Source organism: Plecotus auritus, assembly GCF_963455305.1.
Source record: "Plecotus auritus genome assembly, chromosome: 4".
Classification (NCBI taxonomy): domain Eukaryota; kingdom Metazoa; phylum Chordata; class Mammalia; order Chiroptera; family Vespertilionidae; genus Plecotus; species Plecotus auritus.
The window spans coordinates 102,840,726-102,852,712 of record NC_137775.1 but is presented as its reverse complement, the minus strand read 5'-3'; the positions used below and the strand labels follow the sequence as shown (position 1 = coordinate 102,852,712).

Here is an 11,987-nt window from a genome sequence, read left to right as displayed (position 1 = left end):
GTTAGTGCGTTTCCCTTGTCGCGAGACATTGTGCGCGAGGCGTAAATTCATTGGTTAACCCGAAAGACAACGCGCTAGCTGATTGGCTATCCTTCCTTCACCTTCGCTCATCCCACTACCCGCTTCCGGTCGCTCTCGGCACATTTTTCCACCTCCTTCTTGAGGAGGCGGGACGCGCGTGCGCATGACCGGAGAGACTAGCACCTCCCTTTCCTCTGCCTTCACCACTTCCGCCCCCGAAAACATTTCTCACCCTGGATTGGCCGAACTGGGCCGGCGCATGCGTACTGTAGGAACCTCGGCCAAAATCGCCTTCAAAATTGCTTAAAAGGCAAACTCTAAGGATGAGATCTAAGAATCGTAGTGACTGGTTCATCGAAAACTCAGTTTTGAGGCCGAATTCCACTGTGACGCAGTTGAAATTAGCTTCTCTCCATGGTCCGCCCCTTTCTCGCTTCCGTCCTGACGCAAGTGCGTGGCTGCCGGACGCACCGCGGCTGGTCTTTGCCCCTGCCCTAGTCCGTTTCCGGGAGCATGCGCAGTTACCTTGCCGGCCATTCCTGGTTTGGGCGTGCGTCAAGATGGCGGCCCCTGTGGTGACTAAATTGCTGAGGCGCCTTCCTAATCTTTCGTCCTTCAGGAGTGCCTACGGAGTTCAGGTAACTCCTTGGAGCACATTTTGTACAACCGCTACTTAGTTATGCCTTCTAGGCCGTCACTCCACTTCTGGGAACCCGGGAACGGAGACTTCCCCTAGTGCTTATGCCTTCGCTGTCTAGGCAACACTCCACCACTCTACCCTGCCCCTCCTTAAATCTCCGTGCATTTTTAAAAAATGCTCACCGGACCCTAACCGGTTTGGCTCAGTGGATAGAGCATCGGCGTGGGGACTCAAGGGTCCCAGGTTCGATTCTGGTCAAGGGCATGTACCTTGGTTGCAGGCACATCCTCAGTAGGGGGTGTGCAGGAGGCAGCTGATCAATGTTTCTAACTCTCCCTCTCCCTTCCTCTCTGTAAAAAATCAATAAAATATATTTTTTAAAAAAAGAATTCTTTGCGATTAAAAAAAAATCTGTTGCGAGTAGTCGCTCATTTGTGCAGTGATAATTGTGAGCATTTATGTTTAAATTCTTTAAAAAAAAATGCTCACCGGCCGAAACCGGTTTGGCTCAGTGGATAGAGCGTCGGCCTGCGGACTGAGGGGTCCCGGGTTCGATTCCAGTCAAGGGCATGTACATTGGTTGCGGGCACATCCCCAGTAGGGGGTGTGTAGGAGGCAGCTGATCGATGTTTCTCTCTCATCGATGTTTCTAGCTCTCTATCCCTCTCCCTTCCTCTCTGTAAAATATCAATAAAATATATTTAAAAAAAAAAAATGCTCACCGGAGGATAAGTTTGTTTTTTTAGAGGAAGGGAGAGAGAGAAACATCGATCAGTTACCTCTCCTGCGCGTCCCGGACCAGGGATGGAATTGGCAACCTAGGTATGTGCCCTGACTGGGAATCCAAAGTGTATGGTGTATGGAGGACGCTCCAACCCATTGCACCATCCAGGCCAGGGCTCCGTGCATTTTTTAATCTCCAGCCAGGGCAAAGAGCCAGGTTTAGATCCCATCCTCTTCCCAAATTGGCATCTTGGCTAAGTAACTAGGTGAGGAATGCCCCCTCCCGACCCTGTCATGGACAACCAACTCAACTATACAGATGGTGTCTAAATCTGTGATGCCTTGGAGCAGTGGTCGGCAAACTCATTAGTCAACAGAGCCAAATATCAACAGGACAAAGATTGAAATTTCTTTTGAGAGCCGAAAACCGACTTCTGCGCATGGGCCACGAAGTTTCAATCGCACTGTACATGTGCGCCCGCACGTGGTACTTTGTGGAAGAGCCACACTCAAGGGGCCAAAGAGCCGCATGTGGCTCGCGAGCCGCAGTTTGCCGACCACTGCCCTGGAGTGTCCTTGGGTTCCCGGCACCAACTTCTACCAGCCCTGCTGTCTCCCAGTAAAGCCAGGATACATTATCTCGACCTGGTGACCGGTTTCTCAGCCCTCCATCTCACTAAATCAGCTTATCAGACAGAGCATACTCGAAAGTTTAACTCAGTCCTTTGGATTGAGGTTTCCCTCCAGCCTCATGTACTCACCATTCTGGCGGTTCTTGGTGGGGCAGGGCATGGATTTGGTGGGGCCGGGTGAGATTGGAAGGCTTGCCCAGCTGCCACTCCCTAAGGGGACTTAAGAGTGGTGACAGGGGTCACTACGGAGCTAATGACAGGCCTGGTAGCTTTAAAGCTGGCGTTAGGACTCAAGTTTGTTCTTCCCTATGGAATGTTGACCTTCAACTTTTATAAAGCTGGGGAACGCAGTGATCCTTGATCGGACTGAGTTGGAGATGCACCTGTCCTGCACATCCTTTCTGCGCCATACATCTTACTTCCAAGGAGCTTGACACCCCCACTTTTCCTTTCTTCGCCCTTTTCCATCCACTAGACTCAATTCATCCCAAAAAACATGAATACCTTATATGTGCCTGGTTTTTAAGTTGTCCTCCCCAATAAGATGGCCTCTCAGTCACCTGTACTAGTTATCCTCTAATATTAGCATCTTTCAGGACCCAGGTGGAGATTGGGAGAGTGGTTGTTGATAATGTCAGTTTAACCCCACCAAATATGCTACCTTCCACATATGTGTGTATGTCTGTGTGTGTGTGTGTATATATACATATAATGCTATATTCCATTAACACAATGGATGTGTGTTCCCCTTCTCCCCGAAGTGTTGGGAGCAAAACAGTCGGGTTTCTTATTTGAGTTCATTTTTTATTATCACCCTTTTATAGGTTCCCCTCCAAACTCTTAGCACTGAAGCCCCCCTTGAGGAAGATTCTTTGCCCATTTCCCCTTATGAGAATGAACCCTGGAAATACCTGGACTCAGAAGGTAACTCTAAGTGGGGAAGAGAGGGTCCTGTGGGGTGTGAAATAAATGGACAGAGACAGTTCCTTCACCCTAACATTTGTGGTCTTTCAATTCAGAATACCAGACCCGCTATGGTTCTCGCCCCGTCTGGGCTGACTACCGACGCAACCACAAAGGTGGAGTACCCCCACAGAAGACTCGAAAGACCTGTATTGTGAGTTTCTGAGAGTGGCACATGGATGGGATGTGAAGTGGGGGTGGAGACCACAGTGACAGTGGCAGCGGCATTTCTTCTGTCAGGGCTTAGAACATTGTCACCTGCCAATTTCTTCTCTCTACAGCGTAAAGATAAAGTTGCTGGGAATCCCTGCCCTATCTGCCGGGATCACAAGTTGTACATCGACTTTAGGGTAAGGAGAATCTTTTTTCCAGGATGAGGATTTGGAGCCTTTATATGTTGCTAAAGAGATTGCCTGGCACCCCTACACCCCATTTTGCACTGGCTTCCTGGAACTATAAAAACATCTCTAGTCATTTGCCCTCCACTATGGACTATAGTAAAAAGCTTTATCCCTATGAAATTGACAGTCTAAATTGGCAGGCAAGAAAAGTGCTTGTTTCTAATGGGAGAATAATGCCCAAAGATTAGTTTTATCCATCACGATTATTAGCAAGTAGATTGGACTGGTTTTTTTCTGAGGTTTTATATCCTTGTCATGTTGATGTTTGGTGGCAGGCTGAGACTTGCAGCTGGAGGGCAGGTACATAAAGCACTTTTTGGGAAAGCCTTCATTATGAGGAGGATAGGACTTGCTCCTGACAGAATTAAAACCTGCCCTAGCCGGTTTGGCTCAGTGGATAGAGCATCGTCCTGCAGACTGAAAAGTCCCGGGTTCGATTCCAGTCAAGGGCACATGCCTGCATTGCGAGCTCGATCCCCGGTAGGGGATGTGCAGGAGGCAGCCAATCAATGATTCTCTCTCGTCATTGATGTTTCTCTCTCTCCCTCTCCCTTCCTCTCTGAAATCAATAAAAATATTTAACAAAAAAACCTTATAAACCTGATCATGGGAACGTGCTCTTCTGAGCTTGCAGTGAAGTAGTAGATCAGAAGCTGAGTGGCTGGTTACTATGGAAGTTGGAGGGCATCTGTGTGTCAGCGGATGAGGGTATGTGACTGTTCTCAGCCCCCTTCTGACACAAGTTGTAGAGGAGTCCAATAGGTAATTTCTCAATTTTAATTGTGTACCATCTAGAACAGGGGTGGGCAAACTTTTTGACTCGAGGGCCACAATGGGTTCTTAAACTGGACTGGAGGGCCGGAACAAAAGCATGGATGGAGTGTTTGTGTGAACTAATATAAATTCAAAGTAAAGGAGCAGAGGGGAGAGCAAGAGAACCCTCCGCTCTTTCGGCTCCGTGGGCCGGATCCGGCCCGCGGGCCGTAGTTTGCCCACAGCTGATCTAGAATAATAAAAGCCATAATATGCTAATTAGACCGGACGACCTTCCAGACAAAGCCGGGGCTGTGAGGGAAGCCTGGGTCCCGGGTGCCAGAGGGAAGCTGGTGCTGGCATCCGGGGGAAGGAAGGCCTACTCTTGCACGAATTTTGTGCATCGGGCTTCTAGTTGGTTAATAAAAGGGTATTGTAACCAATTTTATACAGTTTATAATCACATAACAAGTGAGAGAAAAGTTACAAATTTAATGGTGTGGATGATTCTGCCTGCCATACTAACTTCACAAATGTACCTGAGTATTCCTTGGGTCTCATTTCCTTTGATTAACTTGCTAGCTGAGAGTCATTCTATATCATTAACTTTAAAATTGATTGGAGTCATCCATACATGCACAATACAACATATACTATTTTTCTGGGTGATTTCAGAGAATGCCAACTGTCCCCAGTTTTTTGCATGAGGGCTGATTTTAGAGCCTAACCCCTGGCAAGGAGAATTCTGTCTAAGTCTCAGTGACAAAGTGTAGGGTGTGCATGTGAAGTGGGTGAAAGACCAGGAAAGGGGAACTGTTTGCTGGAGTTTTCATGAATGTGTCCAGTCAAGTGATGGGACTAAAACTGGGACATGGAGGAGGGCAGCATCTGGAGAGGCACCGAGGGGTTCAGGTCATCTGTGTGGTGTGCAGGGATTGTGCACTGCCAGTCTCTCAAGGTCCTCCTGCACTCCCCCCACTCCTTTCTCCTCCCCTTCCCCACAGAACGTGAAGCTCTTGGAGCAGTTTGTCTGTGCCCACACGGGCATCATCTTCCATGCGCCATACACAGGTGAGCCCTTCATCCCTGTCTCCACCAAAATAGCTTTTCTTGGGAGCACTTCATTCAGTCAGACAACAGGTATGGTGGCTCCTACCATGGCATAAAAGGTGCTATCGAACCTTTTGGAAATATTGCCTTACTGGGGACACTCACAATGCTAAAAACAATTACATATGGACAAAAGGTGCAGGCTAGTGTCATTGTAAGTAATCCTTCTAAAGGTAGATCTTGAAACATAAATGGTGGTGATTTTCTTTCTTTAGGACTCTGCTTTTTTTTAATTTTTTTCTATGAGAGAGAGAGGAAGGAAGATGGGGAGTGAGAGAACTCTTCACAGGAGAGTGAAACATTAATCAGCTGCCTCCCACAGGCCCAATCCTGAGGATTGAGCCCGGAACCTGGGCATATGCCTTGACCAGAAATAAAACCAGCAACCAGCCACACTGGCAAGGGCAGAGCTCTTCACTTCTACAGAAAGCTCAGTGGACAGAGCGTCTGCCTGCGGACTGAAGGGTCCCGGGTTCAGTTCTGGTCAAGGGCACATGCCTAGGTTGCGGGCTCGATCCCCAGTAGGGGGCATGCAGGAGGCAGCTGATCCATGACTCTCATCATTGATGTTTCTATCCTCCCTTCTTCTCTGAAATAATAAAAATATATTTTTTTAAAAAAAGCTTTCTTATAAATTTACCATTCTGTAAGTTCTTTTATACTGTTGACAATTCAATTAGGTTTCCCAAATTTGGAATTGTAAATTTAACAATTCAAGATTACATCTAGCCCTAACCAGTTTGGCTCAGTGGATAGAGGTCGGCCTTTGGACTGAAGGGTCCCTGGTTCAATTCCGGTCAAGGGCATGTACCTTGGTTGTGGGCACATCCCCAGTAGGGAGTGTGCAGGAGGCAGCTGAATCGATGTTTCTAGCTCTCTATCCCCCTCCCTCTCCCTTCCTCTCTGTAAAAAATCAATGAAATATATTAAAAAAAAAAAAAAAAAAGATTACATCTATTCCCTAACTACAGCCACGGCTAAAGCTGACTCACTACAGCGTCCATTGGTTTTCAGTGTCTACAACTGCTTCCAGGCTACAGTGGCAAAGTTGAGTAGTTGAGACAAAGACTCTAGGACCTACAACGCCTAAAATATATACAGAAACATTTTGCCAGGGCCTGCTAACACAAGATAAATTTGCAAAGAATCTCAACTTACCATTTTGGAGATGGCAGCATGAGTAGTGGAATTCGGTTTGTCAGGGAGTTTTAAAAAGTAGTTTGAAGCTCCTGTCAAACTGTAAGAGACTGAAGACTCTTTTGCTACTCTCTCAGATTACCTTCCTTGGACCTGAAATCCTTCTTTTCTTCTCTGAACTTTCTCTGGGGATTGGCCTACCAGTTAAGCACACTTGCCTTTTTTTTTTTTTTTTTTTTTTTAATATATTGATTTTTTTACAAAGAGGAAGGGAGAGGGATAGAGAGTTAGAAATATCGATGAGAGAGAAACATCGATCAGCTACCTCCTGCACACCCCCTACTGGGATGTGCCCGCAACCAAGGTACATGCCCTTGACTGGAACCGAACCAGGGACCCTTCAGTCCGGAGGCCGACGCTCTATCCACTGAGCCAAACCAGTTAGAGCCACACTTGCCTTTTGAATTGTGTTCTGTTCCCTGTTTTGCAGCCTTTGCCATTAAATGGCTTCTTTGTAGTAGCTAGGCACTCCTGAGTGTTTACCCCAGCTCTCAGTGGGAGAGGAGGGTTTCTTCCCATTGGGCAGAAGAGAATTAGGCCATGGAGGGGTCAGGAGAAGGGTAGCCAGGTCTTCCAAAGCCAGGCCTCCCTCACGTTGTAGAAGTGGTGTGCATTCTGTACTTACTGTACCTGATAGGATGAGCAGAGTTACCTTTCTATTCTGCAGGAGTCTGTATGAAGCAGCACAAGAAGTTGACCCAGGCCATCCAGAAAGCCAGGGATCATGGTGAGTGTGAGGAGGGGCCCAGAGAAGTTTTGTTAGACACCAAGAAGGTGACTTAGGGCTAGAGAATAGATATAAATGCTCCCGCCTATCTGAGAAGTTAGTACCCATCATGTTCTTCCAAATCTCTTTCATCACTCCATGTCCCTTATTCCCTCTCCTGAGTCTGTTACCTTGTCATTGCCCCCTTGTTCCTCCTCTTTCCTTTTTCTTCCCTCTTTTTTAGTCCCAATGCCATAAGATGGTCTTTGTATAAATTTCTGGCCCTGGCTCCATAATTCCTTTCTATAAATTAGAAAAAGGTACCCCTCCATTATGGCAGATGCAGCATCATAGCCCTGGTCCAGGGCTGCACAGCTTGGTGGGCAAGAGCCCAGGCTGTCTGTTAGCTCACACTTTCCCTCTTGGCCCTTGGCCTTTGTGCAATGTACCCAGTGGCTGTGACTGCTTCCTTCCCTTTATAGGTTATTTTCCTTCTTGGCTCTCTTAATCTGAACTATCCCACCTTGCTCCCTTCCCTCACTTTCTCTCTCTTTTTTTTTTAAATCCCCTAGGTCTCCTTAGTTACCACATTCCCCAGGTTGAACCTCGGGACCTTGACTTCAATAACACGCATGGAGCTGTGAATGCTACTCCACCAGCTCCCACTCTGGTTTCAGGTGACCCCTGGTACCCCTGGTACAGCTGGAAACAGCCACCAGAGAGAGAGCTGTCCCGCCTTCGTCGACTGTATCAAGGCCATCTCCGAGAAGAGAGTGGCCCCCCACCTGAGTCAATGCCCGAGGTGGCACTCACAACAGAAGCTGAAGCCTCCACTGAGCACGAGGGCTCCCAGAATCCTCTCTAGGAGCTGTGGACTGGGAAGGGCACGAGGGGTTCGGAGATAATGCCTAGGAATTACATGATGGGGTGCACCCTGAAGCGTTGGGTCTGTTTTGTGGCCACCGCTGGTCCAGGCTCAGTGAAAGGAAATGATTGTTGTTGGAGAGGACAAATATATCTGAGGCTGAGGGAGAGCAGCAGAATGCATGTGGGAAACCCTACTCCCCACGCAGTGCAACTAGATCGGCTCAAGCTTATGTTGCTGCCAGCTTGGCTTTTCCACAATAAAGCTCTTCTGTCTGCGGATGAGTCTCTGCAAATGGGTGCTGCTGTGGGAGAGGATTGCTCAGGCTGGAGCCCGCCCAGCCAGGGACTCTTAGGACCACAAGCCCCTGGAATGGGCGCTGGTGCCATAATGCCTTGACCACGTTTGTGGGCCCCCGTGCCTGAGGCAGTGCTCCACGGTGCACCCCACCCAGCTGTTCCCTGGGGCCGGGGGTGGAGAAGCGCGCCCTGAGGGAAATGCACTCCCAGGCACTCCCTGCCGGGGGCGGGATGGTGCGGGGCACTGCTAAGGTCGGGGCTGGTGAGGAGAGGAGGGCTCCAGGGCGGAGATTGTGGGCCCCGCCCAGCAAGAGGAAATAGAGTCCCCAAGGGGCGGGGCGGGACGGAAGTGACGCTACGCGGGCGGGGTTGGCCATGCACAATGGGCCATGGAGTTCCCGTTTGATGTGGACGCGCTGCTCCCAGAGCGGATCACGGTGCTGGACCAGCACCTGCGGCCCCCGGCCCGCCGACCCGGAACCACAACGCCAGCCCGGTGACATCTCAAACCCACCCCGAGGCCCTGCTCTCCCGGTTCCCCTAGAAACCTGGTCCAGGCACCACGCCCCCTTCTCACTGACAATGACCCTCCTTTTGATGTCCTGGCTCGACCTGTTGGTGACCTTTCACCCTACACTTAGTGGGATTGATCTGCACTTGGATGTATGACAGTCCACCCCTCCGCCAAATATGTGGTCCCAGCCAAAGGATGTGGCTGACCTGACCTCCCTGCTTCCCCACAGTAACCTCAAGGGTGGAGGGGGTGTGGCAAAAGTTTAGGTTCCAGAGAGTGGGATGGGAAAGTCAGATCGGAAGACAGCAAGGTCAAGTCATGGTCTTAAGTGTTGAGCCTGGGTGGGAGTTGTGGTCCAGGTTCCTGGGGATGACTGTTCAGAGCCCTCATTCAGTGACTCTCCCTCTGTCCTCTGTCTATAGTGTGGATGTGCAGCAGCAACTTATGACCATTGTAGATGAACTGGGCAAGGCTTCTGCCAAGGTACTGGGGACACCTCTGGGGACAGTAGATAAGGGAGGCCTGAGTCCTTTGGAAGGGACTTCCAAAATGTCTGTTGTTTCCCTGGCAGGCCCAGCATCTTCCTGCACCCATCACCAGTGCCTCGAGGATGCAGAGTAATCGCCATGTTATGTATGTGCTCAAAGACAGCTCCGCTCGACCGTGAGTCCACAGCTTCTCCATCGCCAGCCCTCCCCCCAGCCCCTTGCATTTGGACTCTCAGAGAGCTGCTCCTGGTTTGTTCACTATCCTCCCCCTCCCACAGGGCTGGAAAAGGAGCTATTATTGGTTTTCTCAAAGTTGGATACAAGAAACTTTTTGTACTGGTGAGTGCTATTGGAGGCTGAGAGTTCATATGCCTTGATTCCTGAAAACAACAGTTCTGGAGTTTGGGAGGTGGCAGCAATGTCTTGGTCCTAAACAGATATTTGTTGTTCTTTACCTCTTAGGATGATCGTGAGGCTCACAATGAGGTGGAACCACTTTGCATCCTGGACTTTTACATCCATGAGACACTTCAACGCCATGGCCATGGGCGAGAACTCTTTCAGTATATGTTGCAGGTATCATTTCTCTCTTCACCAGTCTATCCAAAGGGAGAATAAAGGCCCCTTTGCTGTGAGCCCTACTGGAGCCTCTGCCTCCCCTTCCCCAATGTCCGGATGTCCTCCTATTCCCTTCCCAGGCTCCAGAGTTCTGTTGGCATGTTCTCCCCACACCTTCTCCTACCTTGAGTCTCCTGTTCCCTGCAGAAGGAGCGAGTTGAACCACACCAACTAGCCATTGACCGACCCTCACAGAAGCTGCTGAAGTTCCTAAATAAACACTACAACCTGGAGACCACAGTCCCACAGGTTAGAGGTTTCAGAGGGTAGATCCCCACTGAGCATTCACATTGAATTTAGTATTTGGGGGCAAGGAATTGGCACCTTCCCAGCACATTCCCCATCATATAGAATTCATTTTATACAACTAAGTGTTTGTTGTTGTTTTTTTACCATGTCTCATTTTGCAGTCATTTTACTCTCATCTATTTTGATTCTTCATCATAGCTGTTTTGTATACCTAATAATATGTTTGTGCCCCAAATATAGCCAGCGCATTTTCACCTTGTTTTTGCAAAGGCCATTACTTATTAAATCAACATTTATTAAGGGCCGATAATAATATACAGTTTCTGTCTTTGGGGGATCTTTGGTCTAAACTGAGGAAGGTGGTTGGTTTATAAGTAAATGAATATAATGTTGGTAATACTATCCATTCACTTAACAAATATTTATTGAGCATCTGACACTAGGAACATTTTATTCAACAAAACAGATAAAAGTTTCTGCCCTTGTGGAGCTCATATTTTATTTTATTATTATTTTTTCCATGTGATTTTATTTTATTTTTTCTTAAGAACAGGAATTTATTCCATACCATTGAGACTCCAAAAATCATTATTGGCTTTTACCTGAGTGGGTTTTGTTTTTTTGTTTTTTTTAGTTAAACTTAATTTTTTTGATTTAATCTTTATTGTAGAAAGTATTATATATTCCCCCCGCCCCCTGCATTGACTTATAGCCCACTCCCACCCCAGGCCTTCACCACCCTATTGTCTGTGTCCTTGGGCTACTACGCATATATGTATACAAGTTCTTTGGTTGATTAGCTCCCACCCACCCACCCTCTCCTATCTTCCCACTGACATTCTGCACTCTGTTCCATACTTCCATGTATCTGGATCCACTTTGTTCATTATTTTATTTGTTAGTTTCCACATATGAGTGAGATCATGGGATACTTGTCTTTCTCTGACTGACTTATTTCACTTAGCATGATACTCTCCAGGTCCCTCCATGCTGTCTCAAAGGGTAAGAGATCCTTCTTCTTTACTGCTGCATAGTATTCCATGGTGTGTACCTATGCCGCCATCTTGGTTCCTCTCCTGATGTATCACATTTATTCATTCGCCAATATTGTACCAGTCTTGCATCCCTGGGATAAATCCCACTTGGTCATGCTTTATGATCTTTTTAAAAATTGCTGGATCCAATTTGCTAATATTTTGTTGAGGATTTTAGCAGCTATGTTCATCAGGGATAATGGCCTTTAATTCTCTTTCTTTGTAGTGTCTTTACCTGGTTTTAAAATTAGGGTAATGCTGGCCTCATAAAAAGAGCTTGGAAGTGCTCCTTCCTCTTGGAAGTTTTGGAATAGTTTGAGGAGGATAGGTGTTAGTTCTTTTTTGAATGTTTGGTAAAACTCCCCTTATGAAGCTGTCCAGACCAAGGCTTTTGTTTGCTGTTTTTTTTTTTTTTATTACTGTTTTTATTTTATCAGTTATTGGCCTATTCAGGTTTTCTGATTCTTCCCGATTCAGTTTTGGAATATTGTATTTTTCTAGGAATTTGTTCATTTCATCCACATTGTCCAGCTTGTTGGCAAATAGTTGTTCATAGTATTTTCTTACAATCCTTTGTATTTCTGTGGTGTCAGTGGTTACTTCTCTGCTTTTGTTTCTGATTCTTTTATTTGGGTCCTCTTTGTTTCTTTTTTTAAAATATATTTTTATTGATTTCAGAGAGGAAGGGAGAGGGAAAGATAGAAACACCAATGATGACAGAGAACAACCTTCTGCGCACCCCTTACTGGGGATCAAAGCCGCAACCCAGGCATG

At 47.4% G+C, this 11,987-nt stretch overlaps 2 protein-coding genes across 11 annotated transcripts in view; both read left to right on the top strand.

Annotated features, from left to right (window-relative positions):
* The first annotated feature begins 359 nt into the window (after nucleotides 1-359).
* Nucleotides 360-8,303, top strand: MRPS18B (mitochondrial ribosomal protein S18B). The gene is made up of 7 exons (XM_080664147.1): nucleotides 360-659; nucleotides 2,841-2,940; nucleotides 3,036-3,133; nucleotides 3,261-3,329; nucleotides 5,138-5,204; nucleotides 7,108-7,167; nucleotides 7,719-8,303. The coding sequence occupies exons 1-7, from the start codon at nucleotides 582-584 to the stop codon at nucleotides 8,009-8,011; spliced, it is 765 nt and encodes a 254-aa protein (XP_080520273.1). The 5' UTR covers nucleotides 360-581; the 3' UTR covers nucleotides 8,012-8,303.
* Nucleotides 8,304-8,662: 359 nt separating this feature from the next.
* ATAT1 (alpha tubulin acetyltransferase 1) overlaps nucleotides 8,663-11,987 on the top strand; it is a 33,713-nt gene continuing 30,388 nt past the window's right edge. For all 10 annotated transcript variants that reach the window (XR_013960319.1, XR_013960320.1, XR_013960321.1 and 7 more), the window contains exons 1-6: nucleotides 8,663-8,806; nucleotides 9,247-9,307; nucleotides 9,396-9,487; nucleotides 9,591-9,651; nucleotides 9,775-9,888; nucleotides 10,078-10,179. Coding sequence is in view for 6 of the 10 variants with exons in the window: in XM_080663506.1 (XP_080519632.1) it covers nucleotides 8,700-8,806; nucleotides 9,247-9,307; nucleotides 9,396-9,487; nucleotides 9,591-9,651; nucleotides 9,775-9,888; nucleotides 10,078-10,179 (537 nt within the window). In the remaining 4 variants the exon portion in view is untranslated. The remainder of the gene's footprint in view (nucleotides 8,807-9,246; nucleotides 9,308-9,395; nucleotides 9,488-9,590; nucleotides 9,652-9,774; nucleotides 9,889-10,077; nucleotides 10,180-11,987) is intronic.